The sequence below is a fragment of the Peromyscus maniculatus genome, chromosome 5 (assembly GCF_049852395.1).
Source record: "Peromyscus maniculatus bairdii isolate BWxNUB_F1_BW_parent chromosome 5, HU_Pman_BW_mat_3.1, whole genome shotgun sequence".
NCBI lineage: Eukaryota > Metazoa > Chordata > Mammalia > Rodentia > Cricetidae > Peromyscus > Peromyscus maniculatus.
Window position 1 is genome coordinate 59,364,949 of NC_134856.1, and position 20,377 is coordinate 59,385,325.

General features: G+C 45.3%; 1 protein-coding gene across 12 annotated transcripts in view; it reads right to left on the reverse strand.

The window, feature by feature from the left end:
• Ttc13 (tetratricopeptide repeat domain 13) overlaps window positions 1-20,377 on the reverse strand; it is a 61,125-nt gene that overhangs the window by 28,680 nt on the left and 12,068 nt on the right. For 5 of the 12 annotated variants that reach the window (XM_076572322.1, XM_015986406.3, XM_015986405.3 and 2 more), the window contains exons 2-4: window positions 19,491-19,585; window positions 18,393-18,468; window positions 15,469-15,539 (exon numbers count right to left, since the gene is read on the reverse strand). In XM_076572322.1, the coding sequence (XP_076428437.1) occupies window positions 15,469-15,539; window positions 18,393-18,468; window positions 19,491-19,585 (242 nt within the window). Of the gene's footprint in view, window positions 1-1,577; window positions 1,671-3,113; window positions 3,180-15,468; window positions 15,540-18,392; window positions 18,469-19,490; window positions 19,586-20,377 lie in introns of all 12 variants that reach the window. The other 7 variants (XM_015986407.3, XM_042277857.2, XM_015986404.3 and 4 more) reach the window with 3 other exon arrangements.

Consider the following 20,377-nt stretch of genomic DNA (forward strand, 5'->3'; position numbering starts at 1 on the left):
TTGCTCTGCAGGAGGTCAGCATAGCCTGGGAGAGCACTTGTGTGGGCCCATCCCAAACATTAGCAATGGCTTCCAAAATGGAAAAAGATGGACATGGCCTGGAACTCATCACAGGGTGGGGTGGGGCTACCATTTGGAAGGAAAAATGCCCTTCTCTGCTTTATTAACACCTAGGTAAAAACTATCACATCTTGGTACAACTGCTAATATCCACAATAATGGGTTAAAATATTTTCATCAAATACAGATTATTTCAGTAAACATAAAAGCAAAGCATTTCACAAATTAGTTCTAAGGCAGACAAAGGCAGGCTGCAATTTGGCTGTGAAAATCATGATGTAGTGACTGCTGGCAGTGTCATAAATATTGCTAGGTATATTTTAGATAATGGAAAAATTATTGTTCTAATCACCAATATCATTTTAGATAAGCAATTAGTTTTTTCTCAGATGTGCAAAATTTAAAAACCTGCAAGTTTTAACTGAATTCCTAGTTTATTAGAATCATTTCATGCAGCCCCAGAGTCCTGAGGGAAATACCAGCCCACCCAGAGTTGGTGGGACACAGAGTAGGCAGCCCAACCACTACACAAGAGCCTCTGCTCTGGGGACAGGGACTCCAGCCACCAAGCCCAACAGTGAGACCCAAAATGAACAGGTAAGGAACTACATCACTGAGAAAAATTAGATGAAAACCAAGTCCCCAATACAACACAAAAACACTAAAAGAAAGTGAACTATACGACACTACAACTTGAGGACAGGACCTCCAGATGCAGTCCTGGAGTGACTGAGCACTTGGTGTTCCTATCCAAGAGCTAACTGTATGCACACAGTAGCATACATGACCCCAACAGCCAGCACTACTGCAAGAGCGCGGGGATTTAAAGCCACAAACGGAGTCTTGGCACTCTCCTCTCTCTGCAAAGCACCCTCCTCCTGCCCTTCTCAGGCCTCACCTGCCAAGCGCCTAGCACCCCCCGCCAGCTTCTGTGCAGGCCACCTACGGATGTCCACTCCACAGATGCTACAGACACCCCCTCCCGTGCCTCTGTCTCTGCCTGGAGCTCTACAGCAAACCTACCTGCTCTGGGCATCTATGGAGGCAGGTCCATCTCACAAGAACTGTACATGAGCACATGGGTACATACACTCAAGCAATTCATTCATTCATTGTTCATTCATTCACTCGTTCTCCCTCCTCCTTCCATACCAGTGGAATAACTGCTTCCAAGGGCTACATATTTCAGGTTGTCCAAATGCTGTTAGAGTCAGTTTTGTTAAATTGTGTCATTTACATCTGCAATATGGTGAATGATATCTCTTTAATGAGTGTCTGCTGCAGAAGCAGACAATATAACCACATGTTTTCACTCTAAATAGCACTCGCATGGTACTTTAAATGCATCACTCATTCCATGGTTGTCCAGTAATTGCCACCGTACTTTCAGGCCTTAGGAACTAGGTAGGAACACAATTCGGCATAAAGGAGCATTAACAGTTATAATGATAATCATGGGAAAAGGCTCTGAATTTCAGCTAATTCAGGAACAGAGGGAAAAAGAAAACCGCACTCACTTCAGCCCGCTGCTCAAATACCTCTGGACGGTCAGGTTCCAAGGCAATTACTCGGCTCAGTTCAAACAGAGCAAGCTCAGCGTTCTTAATGTCCTTGAAAAGGTATTAGCTTAGTATGAGACACACTGCTGCTTGGGACAGTGGCAAGATCTTCTGAGACACTAACAATGCAGTCCCCAGAGAAACCGCTCCTTAGAGATGAACACCAACTTCAGTTCTCCACCAAGGCTCTGCCAGGTTCGGTCAGGGAGAGGTGTCAGGTCAGCTGCTCAACTCACCCAAGTCTCCCGCCCTTGAGGAAGTGGCACACTAATCCTGAATGCTTACCACAAGTTCACAGATGGCAGATATCATCTAAACGTAACCTATCTAATCCCCCAGGATGAACACATGGATGCCAGCCTGGGGAATGACACCCACCAGTGAGTGAGGAACAGGAAAATGCCAAGTGTCGATCAAAACCATGAACTCAGAACCTACTTCATGACTAGTCTAGCTAAATTCTCTTGAGCATGTACAGGCTGAGTTTATGCTTAAAAATGCACATTTAAGTTTCCACTAAAGACAAAAACAAGTTACATGTTGAGCTGCAAAATTTAGACAGATGGGGACAGGAAGCAGCACTTATCTGAAGGCTATGTGACAGCTTGAACCTAGTCCCTGCTGACATATGACTGAAATGGTTTTGTACCCTCAGTTCCATGGTTCCCAGGGCTGAGTTTGTCCCAGTCCTCTGTTTCAGAAGGGTACAATTATAACTGTCGCATCAATTTTCTCCAAGCCAGTATCAGCAGGTAGAATGTTTTAAACTTCAATAAATTCTAATTAAAATATTTAATAAAATGTTAAAGACTGTGACTTTTTAATGTAAAAGTTATAAAAATGATAATTTTCCCACCAAGCACTATTTCACATGAATGTCTTTAGTTGAGAATCATACAAAGGGTTTGTGTACAACACTCCAAGCATGCTGACCATAAGGGCACTCTGTGATTTACTACATAATCTTGGGAAAGCACTTTTACAGCATGGTGGCTTTTTAATGAACAGGGTTCACTGTCACCTCCACCGCCTTCCTCAGGGAAATAAAGGGGATGACTTGATTATTGCTGCAAAGACCTTTTCCTATCTGCAAAAAGCATAAAAATGTAGCAAATAAAAATAAATGCCACATGCTAAAAAACAAACAAACAACAACAAAAAACCTGTGTTCTTTCACCCAACTTGTCACGACTGTGACTGGATCTCAGGCTGTACGTCCCACTGTGACAATCTAGCCTTGTCTCTGCATTCTCGGGGAATGGTCTGGGAATACGGTTAGATCTCTGGCTTTTCCTGTGGCCAGCTCATCACTGACTTGGGAGACCCACGGGAGCCTGGCTGCCCACCTTCTAGCCATGGCACCTGGGGTGATCATCCACCCTTCTTTCTCGTCTGTGTCCTGGCAGAGCTGAGTGAACAAGAAGCAGTTTGGACAAAGGCTTGGGTGCATCAAGCCACGTGGGCATGGCGGCAAGCGTAACTATACATACTCACATGTAATCCCTTCTTTCCATAGGCTATCCCTCGGCCATAAATTGCACTAACCAGATCAGGCTCCTCCTAGTCAGACCAAAACAGAAACACGTCAAAAACTAGAAACAAACAAAACAAAACAAGAGTCAGTTTCTGCTTAAAGCTAAGTAATACCTCAAAAGACAGCTCTATAGTTTACACTGGTGTGACTCTGCAGTCCAGATCTGCAACCTGCAACCAGAAAGCTTGCTGAAGGAGACATGCTGAGGACTGCTATGCATTGAAACATGACTAAACTGCACTGGATGGAAGGGGCCCAGCACTGCCCAGCACTACAGTTTCCCTCATGGAGCTGTCTTAGTGCAAATGCCACCTTCTCAGCTGCTCCATGATTGGCACGCCAGCAACCGCATCTCACAGAGAGAGAGCCTGGGAGTTCAGAAAAGGGGGGATGTGAGCAGGTAGTTTTCTAATGCCCTACCATGTTGCCTTGCATGCACCCATGACTTAACCGGAGGAGGCAGGAGTCCTCTCAAACAAAGGAAGGGCAGCAATGCATTCCAGAATGTGCCAAGGAGCCACGGGAATGAAGTATCTGACTCTAGCTTACTCTCCCATTCTTCCACTCCTCACAAGCCAAAGGGATCCTTTTCCCACCTCCAGAGGTAAGAACAACCCTTCTGCAGTCCCTCCAGAGGCCCTGCCCAGGGTAGAGGTGTGACCTCTCTTCTATCTGGGTGGCAGGAATACCTGTCTATGCTGGGCCTCTTTCACCTCATTTTTTAATTCTTTGCTACAAGGTCCTGGTGCAACTTGAAGAGCTGTTCAGAACTGCCCCGGCTGAACCCATCAGAGGGGAATATACTGCTCAGCTTCCAAGCTAAGACTCGGAAGTCTGCCCATACTACGACAAAGAGCACCTCCTCCGCATCCATGCTGGTGAATGCAGACAAATGAAGGGGAGGACCCTGCATTCAATTCTTAGGCTGCTTACACAGATTAAGGACCCTGTGGTCCAGGGGCCCAGACAGCAATCTGGCACACCATAGGCAAAAGGTCACAGAAATTCAACCCAACAACTGTCCTGCTAGCTTCTCCCAGAACCTCTGGGGAGACAACAAAAAAGTCAGGCTGTAATACCAGCACTGGGGACGACAAGGCAGGAGAATCGGAGTTTGAGGCAAACCTTGGCTTTATAGTAAGATCCTATCTCAAAACAACAGCAAATGAAAACTATAAAGAGCCAACAAGAACAAGCACGCTTCAATCATCTCCCGCGGTAGAAACTCTCTTGGGTTCCTTCCCGGTTCCCATGCGATTCTTAGTCTGTCATCTGTACAGCCTATGCAACCACATGAAGGTTGTCTGTGCATCTGCCAAGGAGGAGTGTCCCAGAAGTCCCAGAGGGTCACATGGTCACAGAGGAGTGCAGGTTGTAATGACACCTTAGAGCAATCGCTGGCCCTCGTAGGTGACTCCGGCACTGTGTGCACAGGAAAGACAACAAAACGGCAGCCCCTCTTCTGGTGGAGACGACGCTACCCATGACCCCATCCTGAGAGCATGTCTTCCTGCCAGTTAGTGAAAACAAACCTGCGTCTATTCATCCACAGACAGAAAACACATTTGAAGTAAAACATACTATAGAAAACCAAGAAGAACTAAGCCTTTTGGGGCTTAAGAAAGACTGTAAAGAGCCGGGCGGTGGTGGTGCACACCTTTAATCCCAGCACACAGGAGGCAGAGGCAGGTGGCTGCTGAGTAGGAACACACAGGTGTGGAAAGGCATGATAAAAGATAGAAGAAAGCTACCAAAGCTAGCCTGCCTGCTTTGGCGGAGGTTTCCACTCAGGCAGAAATGAGCAGACAAAACAGGACTCGGGCCTAGAGAGGGTCTGGACACAGTCCACAGGGCTCTCACAGGAGCCCTGGACTCCTTGTATCTTGGACTCAAACCCGAGACAACATTTCTGTGGACAACAGGCCCAGGCTCAGATTTGGTGTGACTCAAATGTACCAAACAGGCGGTTCTGCAATGAATAGTTTACTCTAGGAACCACAATGTGAATCAGAAAGAGGTACAAATAAAGTTACCCTATGGATGCGACTGGCCTCACCTGGAGCTGGGGCTGGCTCTCAGAGTGCCACCTCATCCCCCTAAAACCACACAAACACACACACACACACACACACACACACACACACACACACACACACCATCTTCTGGATTCAGATGTCTGGGGTGTGCCACTCTCCTGTGCCATCACCCAACCCCAACAACATTGTATTTCATACTGCCACCCAGGGTGCACATGGGCCCACCACTGTATGTAACACACACATGCACACACAGACATGTATGTGCACACTGCACATGGGGATCAGCGAAGAATCATTGCATCAGACGCATCCTTGCTGTCTACAAACGATCACTCACTGAGAGCGGGAGCAGTGAGGCACACTGCAGGGTCCTGCAGGAACTGATGCTGGTCTCGGACCTCACTGGTCATCCTGCTCTGTTCCCTTCCATACGCCCACTTCACGCTTGGAAAACCAGAACTACTTCCCCGTCATTTCTCATCAACTAGCCTGGCTGAGGATGACAGCATCTGTCCCCAGTCCAGCTGGGACACACCTTAGCCCTGTCCCCAGGAAGCCTCTGGGGTAGGGTTTGGGGAAGAGTCCAGATTACCACCCAGACAGAAGGTAGCCTGGGAGGCAAGACCATAGCTTCAGTCCAAGGCTTGGCTGCAGATGTAGGGAGGGATGGATAAGGGATCGTATTGCTCGGGGTGTAACTGGAATAGTGGCCAGGCTGGCAGAAAACAGCCCATGGGTCCCTGGTGAGAACATACAAGCAGAGGGGTCTGGACCTCAGCTGCAGCAGAGCGGGGTGACAGTGTGAGTGCAGAGCAGGCGTGTGGAGTGTGAACTCCTGAGTTAAACTGGAAGGGCATGCAGAGCTGGGTGATCGAATGGGACTCAAGTGAAGGGGCAGAAAAAAGATGTGGAATTCCGAATAAGATAGCCTTTTGGAAGCCCAAATGTAGGTAAAGCACAGCCAGGCACTTGGGAGGTAGATCAAGAGTTCAAAGCTAATCTCAGCTACATAACAAGTTCAAGGACAGCCTGGAATACCTGAGACCCTGTTACAAAACACCAAACTAACTAACCACGTAGATAAGTAAGTAAATAAGTAAATCCAGGTAGAGCCAGAACCCAGCATAGCAGCTTCGATCTGTCCCCAGCACCTGGGAGGCTGAAACAGGAGGATTTCTGTGAGCTGGAGACTTCTTCATAGGGGGATAAAAAAAAAAAAAAAAACACCAACCAACAAACAAACAAAAAACCAACAAAACAAAACAACAACAAAAAAAACCCTAAAGATAAAGAATAAAAGGGAAAGGGGAAGAAACCAGGAAGAAGAGTTTGGCAGGTCTATGGTTGTAGCTCAGTGGTGATGCTATAAGCTATTAGAGATAATTTTCAGGATACAAATTAAAACTTGATCATCATAAATGATCAAATCCTCTAATGTATACAAAATTATACTTATATACATACTATGTATGCTAAATTTCATATAATCAATTCATTACTTAGCCCCCTAGCATTTAAAATGTTTACGCTTTGGACAAAACTGCCATACCCCTCATTGCCAGGGTTTTGTCCAAACTATGCTTTGAGATAATTTAGATTATATTTCCATTTACCAGATTTAAAGACAATTTGCCTTACTATCCAATTTCAAGTAAAAGATAGCTCACCTAACAGATTTCAAAATGACCCTTTACCATTCCTTTATTAAAAGAAATTCACTTTACATTGGCTATTTCTAATAATCAATCACTTATTTCTCCTGACAAGTTTAATACATAGATGCTTTTGGATATAAAGTTTTTATAGGGATATAAAGGTTTAGATATAGAGAATGTTTAGGAAAGTTAAAAAAAATAACATGATATATGAATTGCCAGTTATTAGGATAGATCATTGTAACACATAAACATCTAGATATGCTATTAATGATATATGAATCTCAGTAATAACCTAGAGATACTGAAGAGGTATACTTAAGTTAGATCTGTGGATGAAGTTTTTATTGAGGTCTGAGATATATAAGCTTTATGAATGGACTTTTATGTCTTAATATAAGAGTCTGGACCTCCCCAAAAGGGACACTGGGGCTAAATATAGGCTGTAACTCCTCTGCTGTACAAGGTATAAAAATTGTCCCAGTAAAGGTTGATCCTGACTTTACTAAAGAAATTAAGATTATTGTACAACCCTCTACAAAAACAATTCAGATTCATGCAGGGCAGAGCCTAAGGGAGCTACTGGTGTGAATTCCAATGATATGGCCTTCTGGATTCAGGATTCCAAACCAACTAAATACTTAAAATACAGGGGAAAAATATCGGCTTGCTAGACATAAGCACGGTTGTTTCTTATATTTCAGGAAAAGATTTACCAAGTACTTAAGATGACTATTACTCCTTTGTCTCTTATATGGGTTTTAAACTTAAAGAAACGTGAGTAAACAAGCTCAAGGCATAATTGGGCCCTTTATTCCAGAAATCATACATGACAGACATGGCCTAAGGTATCAAAATTTATCCTAGGGGCCACTGTCCACTGTTGACTCTGTTACTTGTAAATCTGATGCTCCTATCTGGGTTAAGCAGTGACCTTTAAATGCTGAGAGAATTGTAATTGCTACCTGTCTGGTGGAGGAAAAACTTAAATATTGGGCATATAAAGCCCCCCACCAGCCTTTAAATCACCCCAATATCTTTTTATTTAGGAATATCAGGATTATAGACTGTTACAAGAAATGTACAAGATTGCTTCTTTACCATGCCTCCTCACCCTAAAGATTGTCAGCATTTCAAATACTTTGTTTGCCTACTCACCCTGCCATGATGGAAGCCAAAGCCGACATATAGAACAGGAAATGCGAGTTCTGTTTATCCAGGACTCATTCTTTGGACAGAATTCCTCATTTTATCAATACAGATTAACTTTCAGAACTGTCAGTTATAGCTTCCTCACAGTCCCCCAACCTAATAATTATATGTGTGTATGTGTGTGTGTATGTGTATGTGTGTGTGTATCTTACAATAATTTTATTGCACAGATGATATCAAACTATAAAACTTATGAGTCTATAGAATGGCAAATAACTCTACAGGATATACTGGCACCTTTTCTTATTTCTGTCCAACAATTACAAATTCTTTCCCTATGGAAGCTCACCATGAGGCTTACTTATGATTTTTGGTTATGAAATAAGAAGTAATACACCATTTATTTTTACTGCTTTTCAATTTTAGGAATGCCTAGAACTCATATATAGACAATAGCCTTACTTATACTTCAAGAACTCTTAAGAATTGGCGCTTAGATTTTTCATATGTCCCACTACAGGCATTCCTTATTACTCCCAGGCCAAGCCACAAAGTTACACCTAAGCCTCTGTGATCTTCTCACGGGTATTTGAAAAAGTCCTGATGTTTTCATACTGTCAGGAAGAGGATATGCCTACATGTCTTCACAGGACATTGACCTGCCTTTATGAATCCTGGATCGCCTGGTCACGCCATATACTAGGCCACTGCAGGACAGAGGCGCTCTAAAACTGCCAGACTGAATACAGACTGTTATTTACCTCTAGATTCTTAAATATTGAGTGTTAAATATAAATAAATTGATACAATTCCAGATCCTTTTGATGAACTGTTCATCAATGATATAAAACTCATAGAAATATGATTAGAAATAATAATTCTCTTCTAAATGTATTTTATTAACTTTTGTCAAAAGATAATGAGACTTGAGAGATATATAAATGACACATTTCAGATTTCATTCTCTGGCTATCCTGATTCTGTTGAGACTCCAAGGATTCATATTTTTGTCTGACAAAATTTACCTCTGTTACATTGCTAACATATCTAAGCTTTTGTCCATTAAGAAGGTTCTTACAAGCTTCAGGAGATCAAAATTTGCCAACGCTCACAAACTAAGAAGGACTGGGAGGAATACAACCTATCTACAGTTCTTATCTCCCAATTACAAAATTTCTTTTTCTCCTCTGGGTGGGGGAGGAGCCTTCCCTCTCCCTGGCCTGGTATCCCCTTCTCTTATCTACTAACCATGCATTCAATATCCCATAGGTACGCCTAAGAGAAAGAGTTTCCTCTTTAAAACTCCTCATCTTTAAAACTCCTCGGCTGCATGTCCTACCATTAATACACATATTTGTTCCCAGCAGAAATTCTAACCATTTAAAGAGTTACAGGTTGTCATTCTCTGGACCATGGACATGCTGTCTAGCTGCAGGTCTGCACCCCACCCTCCAGCCCACACCGATGTGCTGTCCAGGCCAGCCCTGCATCACGCCCTCCAGCCCACGAGACAGAAAATTCTGCTACACTGCCTGTCTCACAGAGCCTGAAACAGCCTGCGCTTCCTGGGTCTCCACTGCATCCCAGGCCTCAAGACCCCCAGCTTCGCCCCCATATCCGCAGGAAGTAACCATGAGAGATTTCTACAGCCCCCTTTGTCACGTACCCCTCTTTGTGAACTGAACTTTCCAGCCCAGGGGCTGGACTGCCCTTAAAAATGCTCTATTGTTAATTGTATAAGTTTTGCCCATGATCCTGAATTGTATGTATGTAAGTCTTGCTATGTATACCCTGACACAGGTTATTACTGTTCTCTCATAGCTAATAGTTTAATATTGCATTGATTACAAATTTAAATTAGGTAAGCCTCAGCTGCAGCCTTGGTCCCACAGGTGTTCAGGACTAGCTCAGGTAACTCTTTAACTATGCCTCATTAAATTACAGGTTAACCAAATTAATACCACTAACCAAAGATTAATAGATAGAGTTAATGTTCCAAACTAACCATTTCTTTTTGATAAGTCACAATCATAGTATTCAGACACTTTTGACCATATTATGCCATACTAGCTAAGGATAGATTTTTATGATTAATCATCTGCTCCCTTTTGGAGACAGAGATATTCTAACTATATACAGATATACCCATTAGATGGTTAAACTAATCCTCAGCCTGCCATCTATATAGAGTATTGATTATAAATATATATTATAGGTACAATATTGATTAAATATCAATGTTAATTAATCATTATTTATCATTTTTCAGAAATCTCCAAACTTAAGTTTATCTACATATTCAATGTCCTACAAAATTTTTTTTAACTAAATGAAAAAAGGGGAGCTGTTGAGGGCCGCAGGAATATATCATAAGAACTCAGCTGGTTATGGCAAAGTCACTACCTGGAGGGATCATGGAATTCCTCCAGAGGAAGCCAAATCCCAAGGAGTTTTTGGTGTTACTTGGCTTGTTATATACCAGCTGTATTCTGTTATGAAAATCATGTGTGCCTTCATAGTTTTCCCAATTGACTTTTCCCCAAGAAGGACTAACAGTGTAGACTGAGCACTCTCTGGACATACACATTCCAGGTAATTTGGAGAACAGCCTCAGGGAAAGGCTTTCTCTGGAATCAGATTATCTCCCTTAGCCACTTTCAAGGACTACAGGAAACACCACCCAGGTGGGCGCCCATTGTTAGTCCCAGGTGGACTAACAAGGAAAACAGCCCACATGCAAGTCTCCTGACTTACGGTAAATTCCACAAGGAGACACCGCCTAGGAGAGGTGGACGTTAAGTAATAGCCTTACACAATTTAGCTCGGACCCTCCCTTTTATATACCGGGACTTCCAGGGCACTAGGGAGGAAGAGAGAAGAGAATGGAAGAACGAGATGGGTAAGAACTTGAGAGGAACAAGCTGAGATGGGGAAGAACTAGATTGAAGAGCTAAAAGAGAGGACTAGAGGAACAAGATGGAAGATGAGGAAGAGCCAGATGGGGAAGAACAAGATGAGGAAGAGCCAGATGAGAGAGAAGGAGACAGGAGAGGAGCTGATAGGGGAAAGAACTAGATAGATGAGAACTTAGAAGGGGCAGAACTAGATGAAGGAATTAAGATAGAACATAGAGGGGACAGTAGATAAATATAGAGAGGAATCAGGCAAGAAAGGAGCTAGACATGAGAACAGAACTGAAGCTGTGTATAAAGGATGTTATGCCAGAAGAATTAAAGCGAATGGATCAAAGAACTCTGAGTGCGTAGACTGATTTACCGACCCTAAAGATTCTCTGCTGGTTGATAGAGCCTTCCGCGGACCCTGGGAGGGGACTATCGAGGGGCTGGACCCCCATAGTCCTCGTTAAGCTCTGAGGTCAGGGGCCCTGGCTCTGGCTGTTCCTGAGAGGACCTAGTTTTGGTTCCTGACACCTTCATGAGGTGACTCACAACTATCTAATACCCTCTTCTGGTCTCCTGGGGCACCAGGCACACACTAGTGAGGGTACATACAAGCAAGTACTCACATATACCATAAAATAAAATAAGATAATCTTGAAAGTAGAGGTGATTCTTCTTCTACCATAAGGCTGGCTTCTGAATCCAAACTAGAAAATCATTATGTTCAAAGTCAAGTCAGAAAAATCAGTACATTAGGGGTGCAATAGGGGCTAAATTCTGCCTCAGTGGTGCTCATTTACTTAGAGGGTGTTTATAAAATGTTGCAAAAACCACAGGGTGTCTGCAGTTCTTCTGTAGATGGAAGGTGAGAAGCAGAGTTGTGTTAGGAATTCAAGACCACCACAATCAGATCAGATCCACACAGAGGTCCAACTGCTACATTAAACGAGCCAGGTACCTGCCCTACCAGGGCCAGAGAGGCAGGTAACTGGGCTAAGGCTCGGCATTCAATGTCACCACTGCCGTGCACAGATGCACGTGGAAGTAATGCAGGACTCTGATGTGAAATCAACCTAACTCAAATGAAAATCAGCATTTCAGTCTTTGGGGGTAGTCCACACATTAATTCCAGTACTGTGGAAGCAGAGGCAGAAAAACTGCTCTAAGTTCAAGGCCAGTGCAGGTTACAAAGTGAGACACTGTCTCAAGATGAATGAATGGATAGATAAATCAGCAACTGACAGTGCAGATGGACATTTACAAAGCGCTTACTGAGCTTGGTTGGATCTGGTGGCCCACACCTGTAATCCCTGACTCAGGAAACTGTGGCAGGATTGAGAGTCTGAGGCTCCTCTGGGCCACACAGTGAGACCTTTAGGAAGAGGAAGAAGATGGAAGGAAGGAAGGAAGGAAGGAAGGAAGGAAGGAAGGAAGGAAGGAAGGAAGGAAGGAAGGAAGGAAGGAAGGAAGGAAGGAAGGAAGGACAGGCAATTGCTCCATTTGAGCCACAAGACACAAAGAGGACACTTTTCCATGACAAGCACTGGAATAAACGCACCGATGAGGATCTTGGGAATACCTCAGATTCGTACCCTGATGGCACAGAGCAGATGATGGGAAGACAGGAAAGTGATCTCATACATACAGCAGCTTTACAACCTCCAAGGCCCTGCGGTCACCCTTGTCACTTGTTGGAAGTGGGGTCAGAAGTTGCTGCTTTGCGATGTAGTCCACAGCTGTCTAAAAAGTCTGCTGAGTATTAATGAACTCAAGAAAACCCCAAGTCTGTGTGAGGATAGCTATCACAGTGTGGTTTATTTAGGATGGTCACTGGCTTTAAAACAACTGCTGCTCATCTGGTGGGTCCTACAAGCAACAGGTAGAACTGGTCAGCACCAGCACAGCATAAACAGAGATGCTTAGTCAGTTACAGTTTAGAGAGGACAAAGAACCTGAGCGCCAGCGGGTGTGTTTGAGAAGTTAAGGTTCTGAAGTTCTGGATAGGAAAAGGGATCCTGGGATAAAAATCAGTTCTACTAACTACACCAAGAAATCTGACCGTTCCATTTACCAATATAAAGAAGGCAAGAGCAGTTTAATTTAAAGGGCAAATATGCTGTCAACATTCAACCTAAAGAGACTGGTTTATGCAAAATCCACCCATGTAAGAAAGTTCTGGTTAAGTGGAGTTGGCGGCAGCTACTCTACATCTGCTGCTGCCTACTTGTCCGGAGTCACAATGCACCCACCGGTGACAGGGCATTCGAAGGAATCAACAGGGAAGGAACTCTTAAACACGGACCTAATATAGGAAAGCTCGGGCAGAAAAGAGGACTGAGAATTTCCATGAAAACCTCTGGTGAAATGGTAGCATTTGTTATTGAATCTTGGAGTTTTCTACTTAGCATAATAACATGTTACAAAGAAACGTGACAAAGAGTCACAAGCCTAACCTGGACACTCCACTGTCCTCGCCCATGTGTGCACAAACACGGATTCCACACTTCTCACTGTGCAGAGAAGGCTGAAAGCACCAGGAAAGCCAGCAGGAGACTGCAAGGGGCAGCTGGGCTCTCCTGCCCTGAGACAAATGCACTACAAAGGACCCTTGGTCCTCCCTTCCACACTTGACCTGACCTACAGCACACACTGGCTATGTCTCAGCCTGATGGAAACACTGTATCGCTACTATAGTATCTCTGCACAGAGAGAACGTCTGACCAATGGAATACCAGCATGTTCTACAGCTCCAGGTGGCACCCACAGACTGGTTACAGCACAAATTTAAACACTAATACAAAATCTGTAGTACATGTATTCAGATCATAAAACACAAATAGTAATAGACTTAGAATTTAAATGACCTCAGAATGGTAGAATGAGGACATTTTTTATTTTAATGTTTTAGTACTATCATCAATCACAAAAATAATTCTTTTTTTAAAAAGCTGAACTAAATGATTATATATTTTCAGGTGCTGGTACCATAAAAGAAATGGTTTCTGTTCATAAAAATGCCTCAAGTTGCTGGGTGTGGTGGTGCATGCCTTTAATTTCAGCACTCAGGAGGCAGAGGCAGGCAGATCTCTGAGTTCTAGGGTAGCCTGGTCTACACAGTGAGTTCCAGGATGGCCAGGGTTACACAGAGAAACCCTGAGGGGAGGGGTAGCACTTAAGTCTATGACCAGACTACCCTGAGGGAGTCCAACCTCACCTGATCTCAGAAGCTGATCAGAATTGGGCCTGGTTAGTACTCAGATAGGAGGAAAATGCCTCAGATCTCCTCTCTAAACAGGGTCCTGTGTTCACTGTGGAAGTCTTACTTACCCTTTGTAATAATGTAACACTAAATAGAACTGCAATTTGAAAACCTATTTAAACAAATTCCACTGAAAAACAAAAGCCTATGTGACCACCCACACACAGAGCTTGGACTTAAGGACCTCAAAGTAATAACCAAAACCCTCATGAATTTTCTGGGAATACAGAATTATCAACATAATCCAATTGTTTTTTTTTTTTTTTTTTTTTTTTGTAAGGAACTCAGGCAAAGCTAAAGTTTCAAAGTTAGTACTTTAAAATGAAGTCTCTCTGCTGGGCTTTGAGCTATCTGTTGTCCCCTCTGAGCAACAATGACATTTGAGTAGTGAGAACTCAGAGTGCCTGCTGAGGTATCAGATACTAGGGCATAAAGTACAAGGTATAGGATATTTCATCTAAACCAAAAAAGAGCATTTCTATGATTCATACATGCAAGCTCAGAGCAGAAGGTGTGGACGTGGGAGTAGGCCCTTCTCCCGTAGAGCACTGGCCAGACCCATCAACAGCGGACAAACTCCTAAAACAGCACCAGGGAGCAATGTGAGGGAAGGCTAGCACTTCTGCGGGGTCTCCTCCACAGCACGCACGGGCACACTTACACACGATTCTCCCCCTTCCTCCTTCTCTCTGCTCACGTGTACACGGGGCTTTAGCTCTGTAACCAGGGCTGACCCGGAACTCACTCTCAGCCTCCCAAGTGCTAGCATTCCAGGTGTGCACCACCATATCACCAGACTATTTGCTAACAAGCAATGGCCGAGCCCGCCTCAAGCAGCCTCACCGTTCCCTGCTTAAGTGAGAGGCAGAGCCATAAGCAGGAACAAGTTAACCTCAACTCCTGTCCTGGAAAAACACAGCTTTAATGTCCACCGCTCACAGTGGGTCCAGATCTCAGAGAAGGTCTGTCTCACGGGGAGTCCATGTCTCGTAGAGGTTCCATGGCAGAGAAAAGCAGCCTGGAGCTACTTCTGGTCAATCTGGCAGCAAAAGGCTACCTCTACTACAGGAAGATGCAGGAAGATGTATCTACTACAGGAGTGGCATGCGCTACTCAACCAACACTGATCTCCTTTATCTCATGTAGAATAAAGTGATCCTTCAAGGCCTGGCGCCAAGAAGTCATGGTCAACGCTGCCTTCTTCCACTCCCTGCAACTGTGCATCACGTTTCACTGCAACCCTGCAGATGTGTGGGTTCACCTTGCATCACATTGAACACTCATCGTCACACACCCAAGGAGAGCATTACCTGGAGCATTGTTGAAAAATGCCTTATTGCTTCATCATAGAGACCGCTGCCGACCAACACATAGGCAATAGCTGTGAGACAAAAGAGAAGAGTGTCAGCGAAAACAAGAAAGGCAGGCAGGCTATAGTCAGTCAGTCACTCTGCCTTGTCTCAGAAGGCAGCTCTGAGGAGGGGATGCAGTTAAAGAACCTAAAAGCAAGCAGACAGGATGCCCTGGGTCCTCCCTCCCACCCGCGCCCTCCAGCACTGGCTGGGCAGCCTGCAGGCAGCATGGAGCCTGGGATGCCAGCACAAGGGCCTATCTCATAGCTCTTCTCGGGCCCTGGCAGGCCCAGGCCTCTGGGAATGGAAGGCTCTTGCTCTCTGACTGGCTGCGAAGAGGCTGGCACGACTATCTCTGCACTTGCCCACAAGGTGTTGAAGCATAAGTGGCTGGGGGCTGCCCGGAAACAGCGGCACTGAGTGAGCCCATGAAAGCAGGCCCCAGGCTGCAGAGCCGCCCTTCCCAGCCTGCTGCACCCAGACCCAAGACCAGCTTTCTGAAGTAAGAGGATGAAGACCTCTGAAGAGCAGCTCAGTCCTGCCCAGCTGCATGGGGATGGGGACCTCCGAAACCTCGCCGGACTCCCTGGTTCTTGCCTAATAAGCCAGTGGTAAATTTTTAGAATTCCCTATTTCCCCACAGCTGGTACTGTCTGCAGAATGAAGAAATGAGCTATAAAAGGAACAGGGGCTGGAGAGGTGCCTCAGTGGTTAGGAGCACTGGCTGTTCTTCCTGAGGACCTGCGTTCAGTTCCCAGCACTCCCATGGTGGCTCACAACTGTCTGTAACTCTAATTCCAGAAGATTCAACACCCTCTTCTGAACTCCAAGAGCATGTAGACAGTGTACATACACACACACATGTGAGCAAAACACTCATTCACAAAAGAAATATATTTTTTTAATTATTTAAAAAGTAAAATGAAATATAACTTCAGGGAAACCCTTGGTTTAAGAATATAGATCTGTCTGGGCCCTGGCTATCAAATTTCCCTCAAAAGAAAACAAATGGGGCCCTAATCTTGCCATATCTACCCACAACTTAAAAAAAAAAAACAACTGATCCACATCTCACTTAAATGTAGATAGCTGTCGGGGTCTAAATTTTACTGTGGAGATATACCAGAGATATAAAAGAAAAACTGGGATGGCTACAATTCCAGCAGAGATCTCTACAGCCAGCAACGCATCTCTGGACACAACCTTTGTTGACAGGCTCTTTTCTAAGAAAAATCTCCGTCACACAGAAGAGCCTGACTCAGCTCAGGCCCCACGCTGCTCCAGGGCTTCCTGGATGGTTCCTAAGAAGAAGTAAGGCAGGCTCAGGCCAGGGCTTTTCCCCCCTATTTATTTTTATTTTATGTGTGTGACTCTCTTGACTGAATGTATGTCAGTGCACCACACACATGCCTGGTGCTCACAGAGGCCAGAAGAGGGTGTCGGGTACCCTGGAGCTGGAGTTACAGTTATGGGATGCCGTGTGGATGCTGGGAATCGAACCCAGGTCTTCCGGAAAAGCAGACTGTGCTCTTAGCTGAGCCATCTCTCCAGCCTCCATACTAGGGCTTTAGTACCATTTACTAAATGAACATTCAACTAAACACGTGCCAATCATTTCACAAAGATCAGTCTGAAGCCTTAAAGGACAATTAGTTCTTAGAGTCACCGCCAAAGGACAGCACAAGAGGGGGCACTTTCCAAATGGTGGCAGTGTTCTGCAGTGACAAAGCAGAATAATGGACTTCACCATGAAGAATGGATGGCCAAAATTAGGATGAAATGGTCACTTGTCGGTCAAAAGAAAAATTCCTTGGGTACTTCCTGCAGCTAGTCATCTGTAGAAACTGGAGACCATCTGCTCTGCCTGTCTCTATGCTCATTATGGGTCCACTCTTCACATGTGTGCCCACTAGGTAACGGGGAGCACCCCAACACACATTAGATGCTGGTGAACCCCATCTGTTTTAAATAAAGCATGCCAGGAATGGCCAAACCATGAAGCTCCTTTGTAGACCTGAGTGAATGTGGTTGTTCCACGCCCATATTGGCCCCACTAACTGTGACCTGCCTCCTGTGGGAGGTAAATGCAGGCCTGGTTATGTCACCACACCTAGGATGCTACTCTGAGAGTCTCTTCTGTTCCCTTGTTGTTCATGATGATGATGGCACATGACTCTTCTAGCACAGTATCAGAGCAGCTGACCTTATTAACTATTAACTTCCATAGAAACCCAGGGCTGGAATGGTCCTTACCAAGCACTGTGCAAAAGCCTTTTCTCCCTCCCTCCCTCCCTCCCTCCCTCCCTCCCTCCCTCCCTCCCTCCCTCCCTCTCTTCCTTCCTGTCTACCTCTCTTTCCTTTGTTTGAGCCAGGGTCTCCTGTATCCCAGGTTGACCCCAAACTCACTAATTAGTCAAGGATACTGTAAACTTCCGATCCTCATCCTTCTACCTCCCAAGTGCTGCAATTATACCACACCTAGCTTGTGCCGTGCCGGGGACTGAACCCAGGGCCTCCTGAACACTAGGCAAGCACTCCATCAGTTGAAACACATCCCCAGGCCCCACCCAAACCTTTGGTCATGCATACCACACAGAATCTCAGGAAGGCCAGGGCAACCCTATCTGGCTTGGGTGGCAGGGCCAGTCTTCCAGCTCTCCTCCCACATGGCTTCCTGCTCTCCATCCAACCACAGCTCTGGGCAGATGTTGCCAGTGCTCCCAGCTCTGGGCAGATGCTGCCAGTGCTCCCAGCTCTGGGCAGATGCTGCCAGTGCTCCCAGCTCTGGGCAGATGCTGCCAGTGCTCCCAGCTCTGGGCAGATGCTGCCAGTGCTCCCAGCTCTGGGCAGATGTTGCCAGTGCTCCCAGACGGGATCCTCACCTAACTCTTCATTGGTGCTGTCGCTGTCAGTAGCAAACGGGAATCTCTTCTGTTCTGCGATAGACTTGGCCTGGCTCTGAAAACAAACAGAGATAGGTTTTAGCTTCTGACAAATGATGGAAGCCCTGCATGAAAGCCTGTATTTGAAGATGCTGGAGCTGTCTGAGCTCTATGGAAGCAGGAACATATGTGCCACTGTCTGCTGAGTTTGGAGAACACGGTTTGTAGGTGAATGCTTTGGTCCCCTAATCATCAGCCACTTCCGTTTTCAAGAGGAAGAAGATGTTCTCTATTTCATGGGGTTAGCCCTGTTGGCTACTCTGAGGCCCCTTCAAGTCTGCACATGCTCTTTGGTGCTTTTAATTATGTTGAGAAGATCACATTTTAGTCACCAGTTCTCCAGGGTGGCCTGAACACAGAATACCAGGTAAAGCATACAACTATTCCAGAATCCACAGCTACATGTTGGACATAAAGGCCTAAAAGAATCTGACCGAGAAACAAGACATATGACTAAATATTTTCCCATTAAGTAATGCACACAGCCATCTAGTGTAAGGCACCAGGCTGGCCCTAGGCAGACACAGAGATCATGTGTGGCCAGAAAGTTGCCACAGGCACAATTCAAACTCCTAGGCATATATGCAGGAAACCCTAAATCAGAAAGGACTAAAGATCCGACACCTGGGCAAATCTAGAGGACGGGAATCAGGTGACAGCTCCAAACCTAAGCTTGTCTTTCCTTGATACACAGTGGAGCCCACTGGCACAAACACCCAAACAGCTGACGTAATGCAGTGTGACCAATGAGCCATACTGCCAGCCACAGTGAACTGACCAGTGTGCTCAGTGTGGTTACAAGACTTTCTTGTCATAAACCGCAGTGCTCTGCTTACCTATAAAGTCAAGAGCAAGCTAGCTCAGATCCAAACACACACAGGACAGAGGGTGCCACCTTAGGAGGCAATCTCAGAATCACAGGACTGCTTCACATTCTGGCTCTTGGTCAAACCTCGGTTACAAAGGAACTTGCAGTACAAAGTCCACAGGTGGGAACCTGGCCAGTGTTCAGCAAATGCAGAGTGGCAGGACACATACCAGAATCTTTTCAGTGTTGAGAGAAAGCAGGGAGTCACAGGGTGCTGAGCCTCTCAGTTCGCAGTCTGACTCATGGAAGTTCAAAAACGACGACTCTGCAAAGCAAACATTCTGTGTCACTCACTCATCTCAAAGGCCTTGGGTGCTCTGGCATACGCTGAAATCTTAAGATGCCCCCAGACCAAACTAGAGGCAAGCTAAGAAAGCTCAGAGGCTCCCTGCACTCCAGCTGCATGGTGTCCTGCAGGTTACAAGTGCCCTGCCACCGGCACAAACAACAGCAGAGCTTCCTGAAGCGAGATGAGGGTCAGGAGGAAGTCAGGACTTATGCGAAGCAATGGGCAGAGCCAAAACCTGTCTACAACCCAGATGCAGCCAGTGGCTGGGGAGCAGCTGAATTAAACACCTCCCTGTGTGGCAGCAGCTGCCTCAGGCCTAAGACACACCTGCTCACGTGTATGCACATACCCGCACACAAGAAAAAAGCCTAGCTAGGAGACCTAACACTAGAAGTTATGCACTAAGGGTCCAGAGCCCCAAATATAATAACATGTCCTACAACTCAATGAGAAAAAGACAGTCAGATCAGAAATAAGCAAAGGGCCTTGACTGGGCAACTTTCTAAAGATATACAAAAGCTACTGAGCACAAGAAAGGGCCATCATCATTAATTAGAGAAATGCAATTTGGACCCCAATAAGGATCTCCTCCCAACCCACAAGATGGCTAGGAGAAAGTGGAAACTTTGGGCACTGACGGAGGCACCATGCAATTCAGCACTGCAGAAAATGTGTTGGTAATTCCTCAAGTCGCACACAGAACCTCCACATGGCCCAGCAACTCCATCTCTGATTATATCAAGAACTGAACACAGGAACTCAAACAAA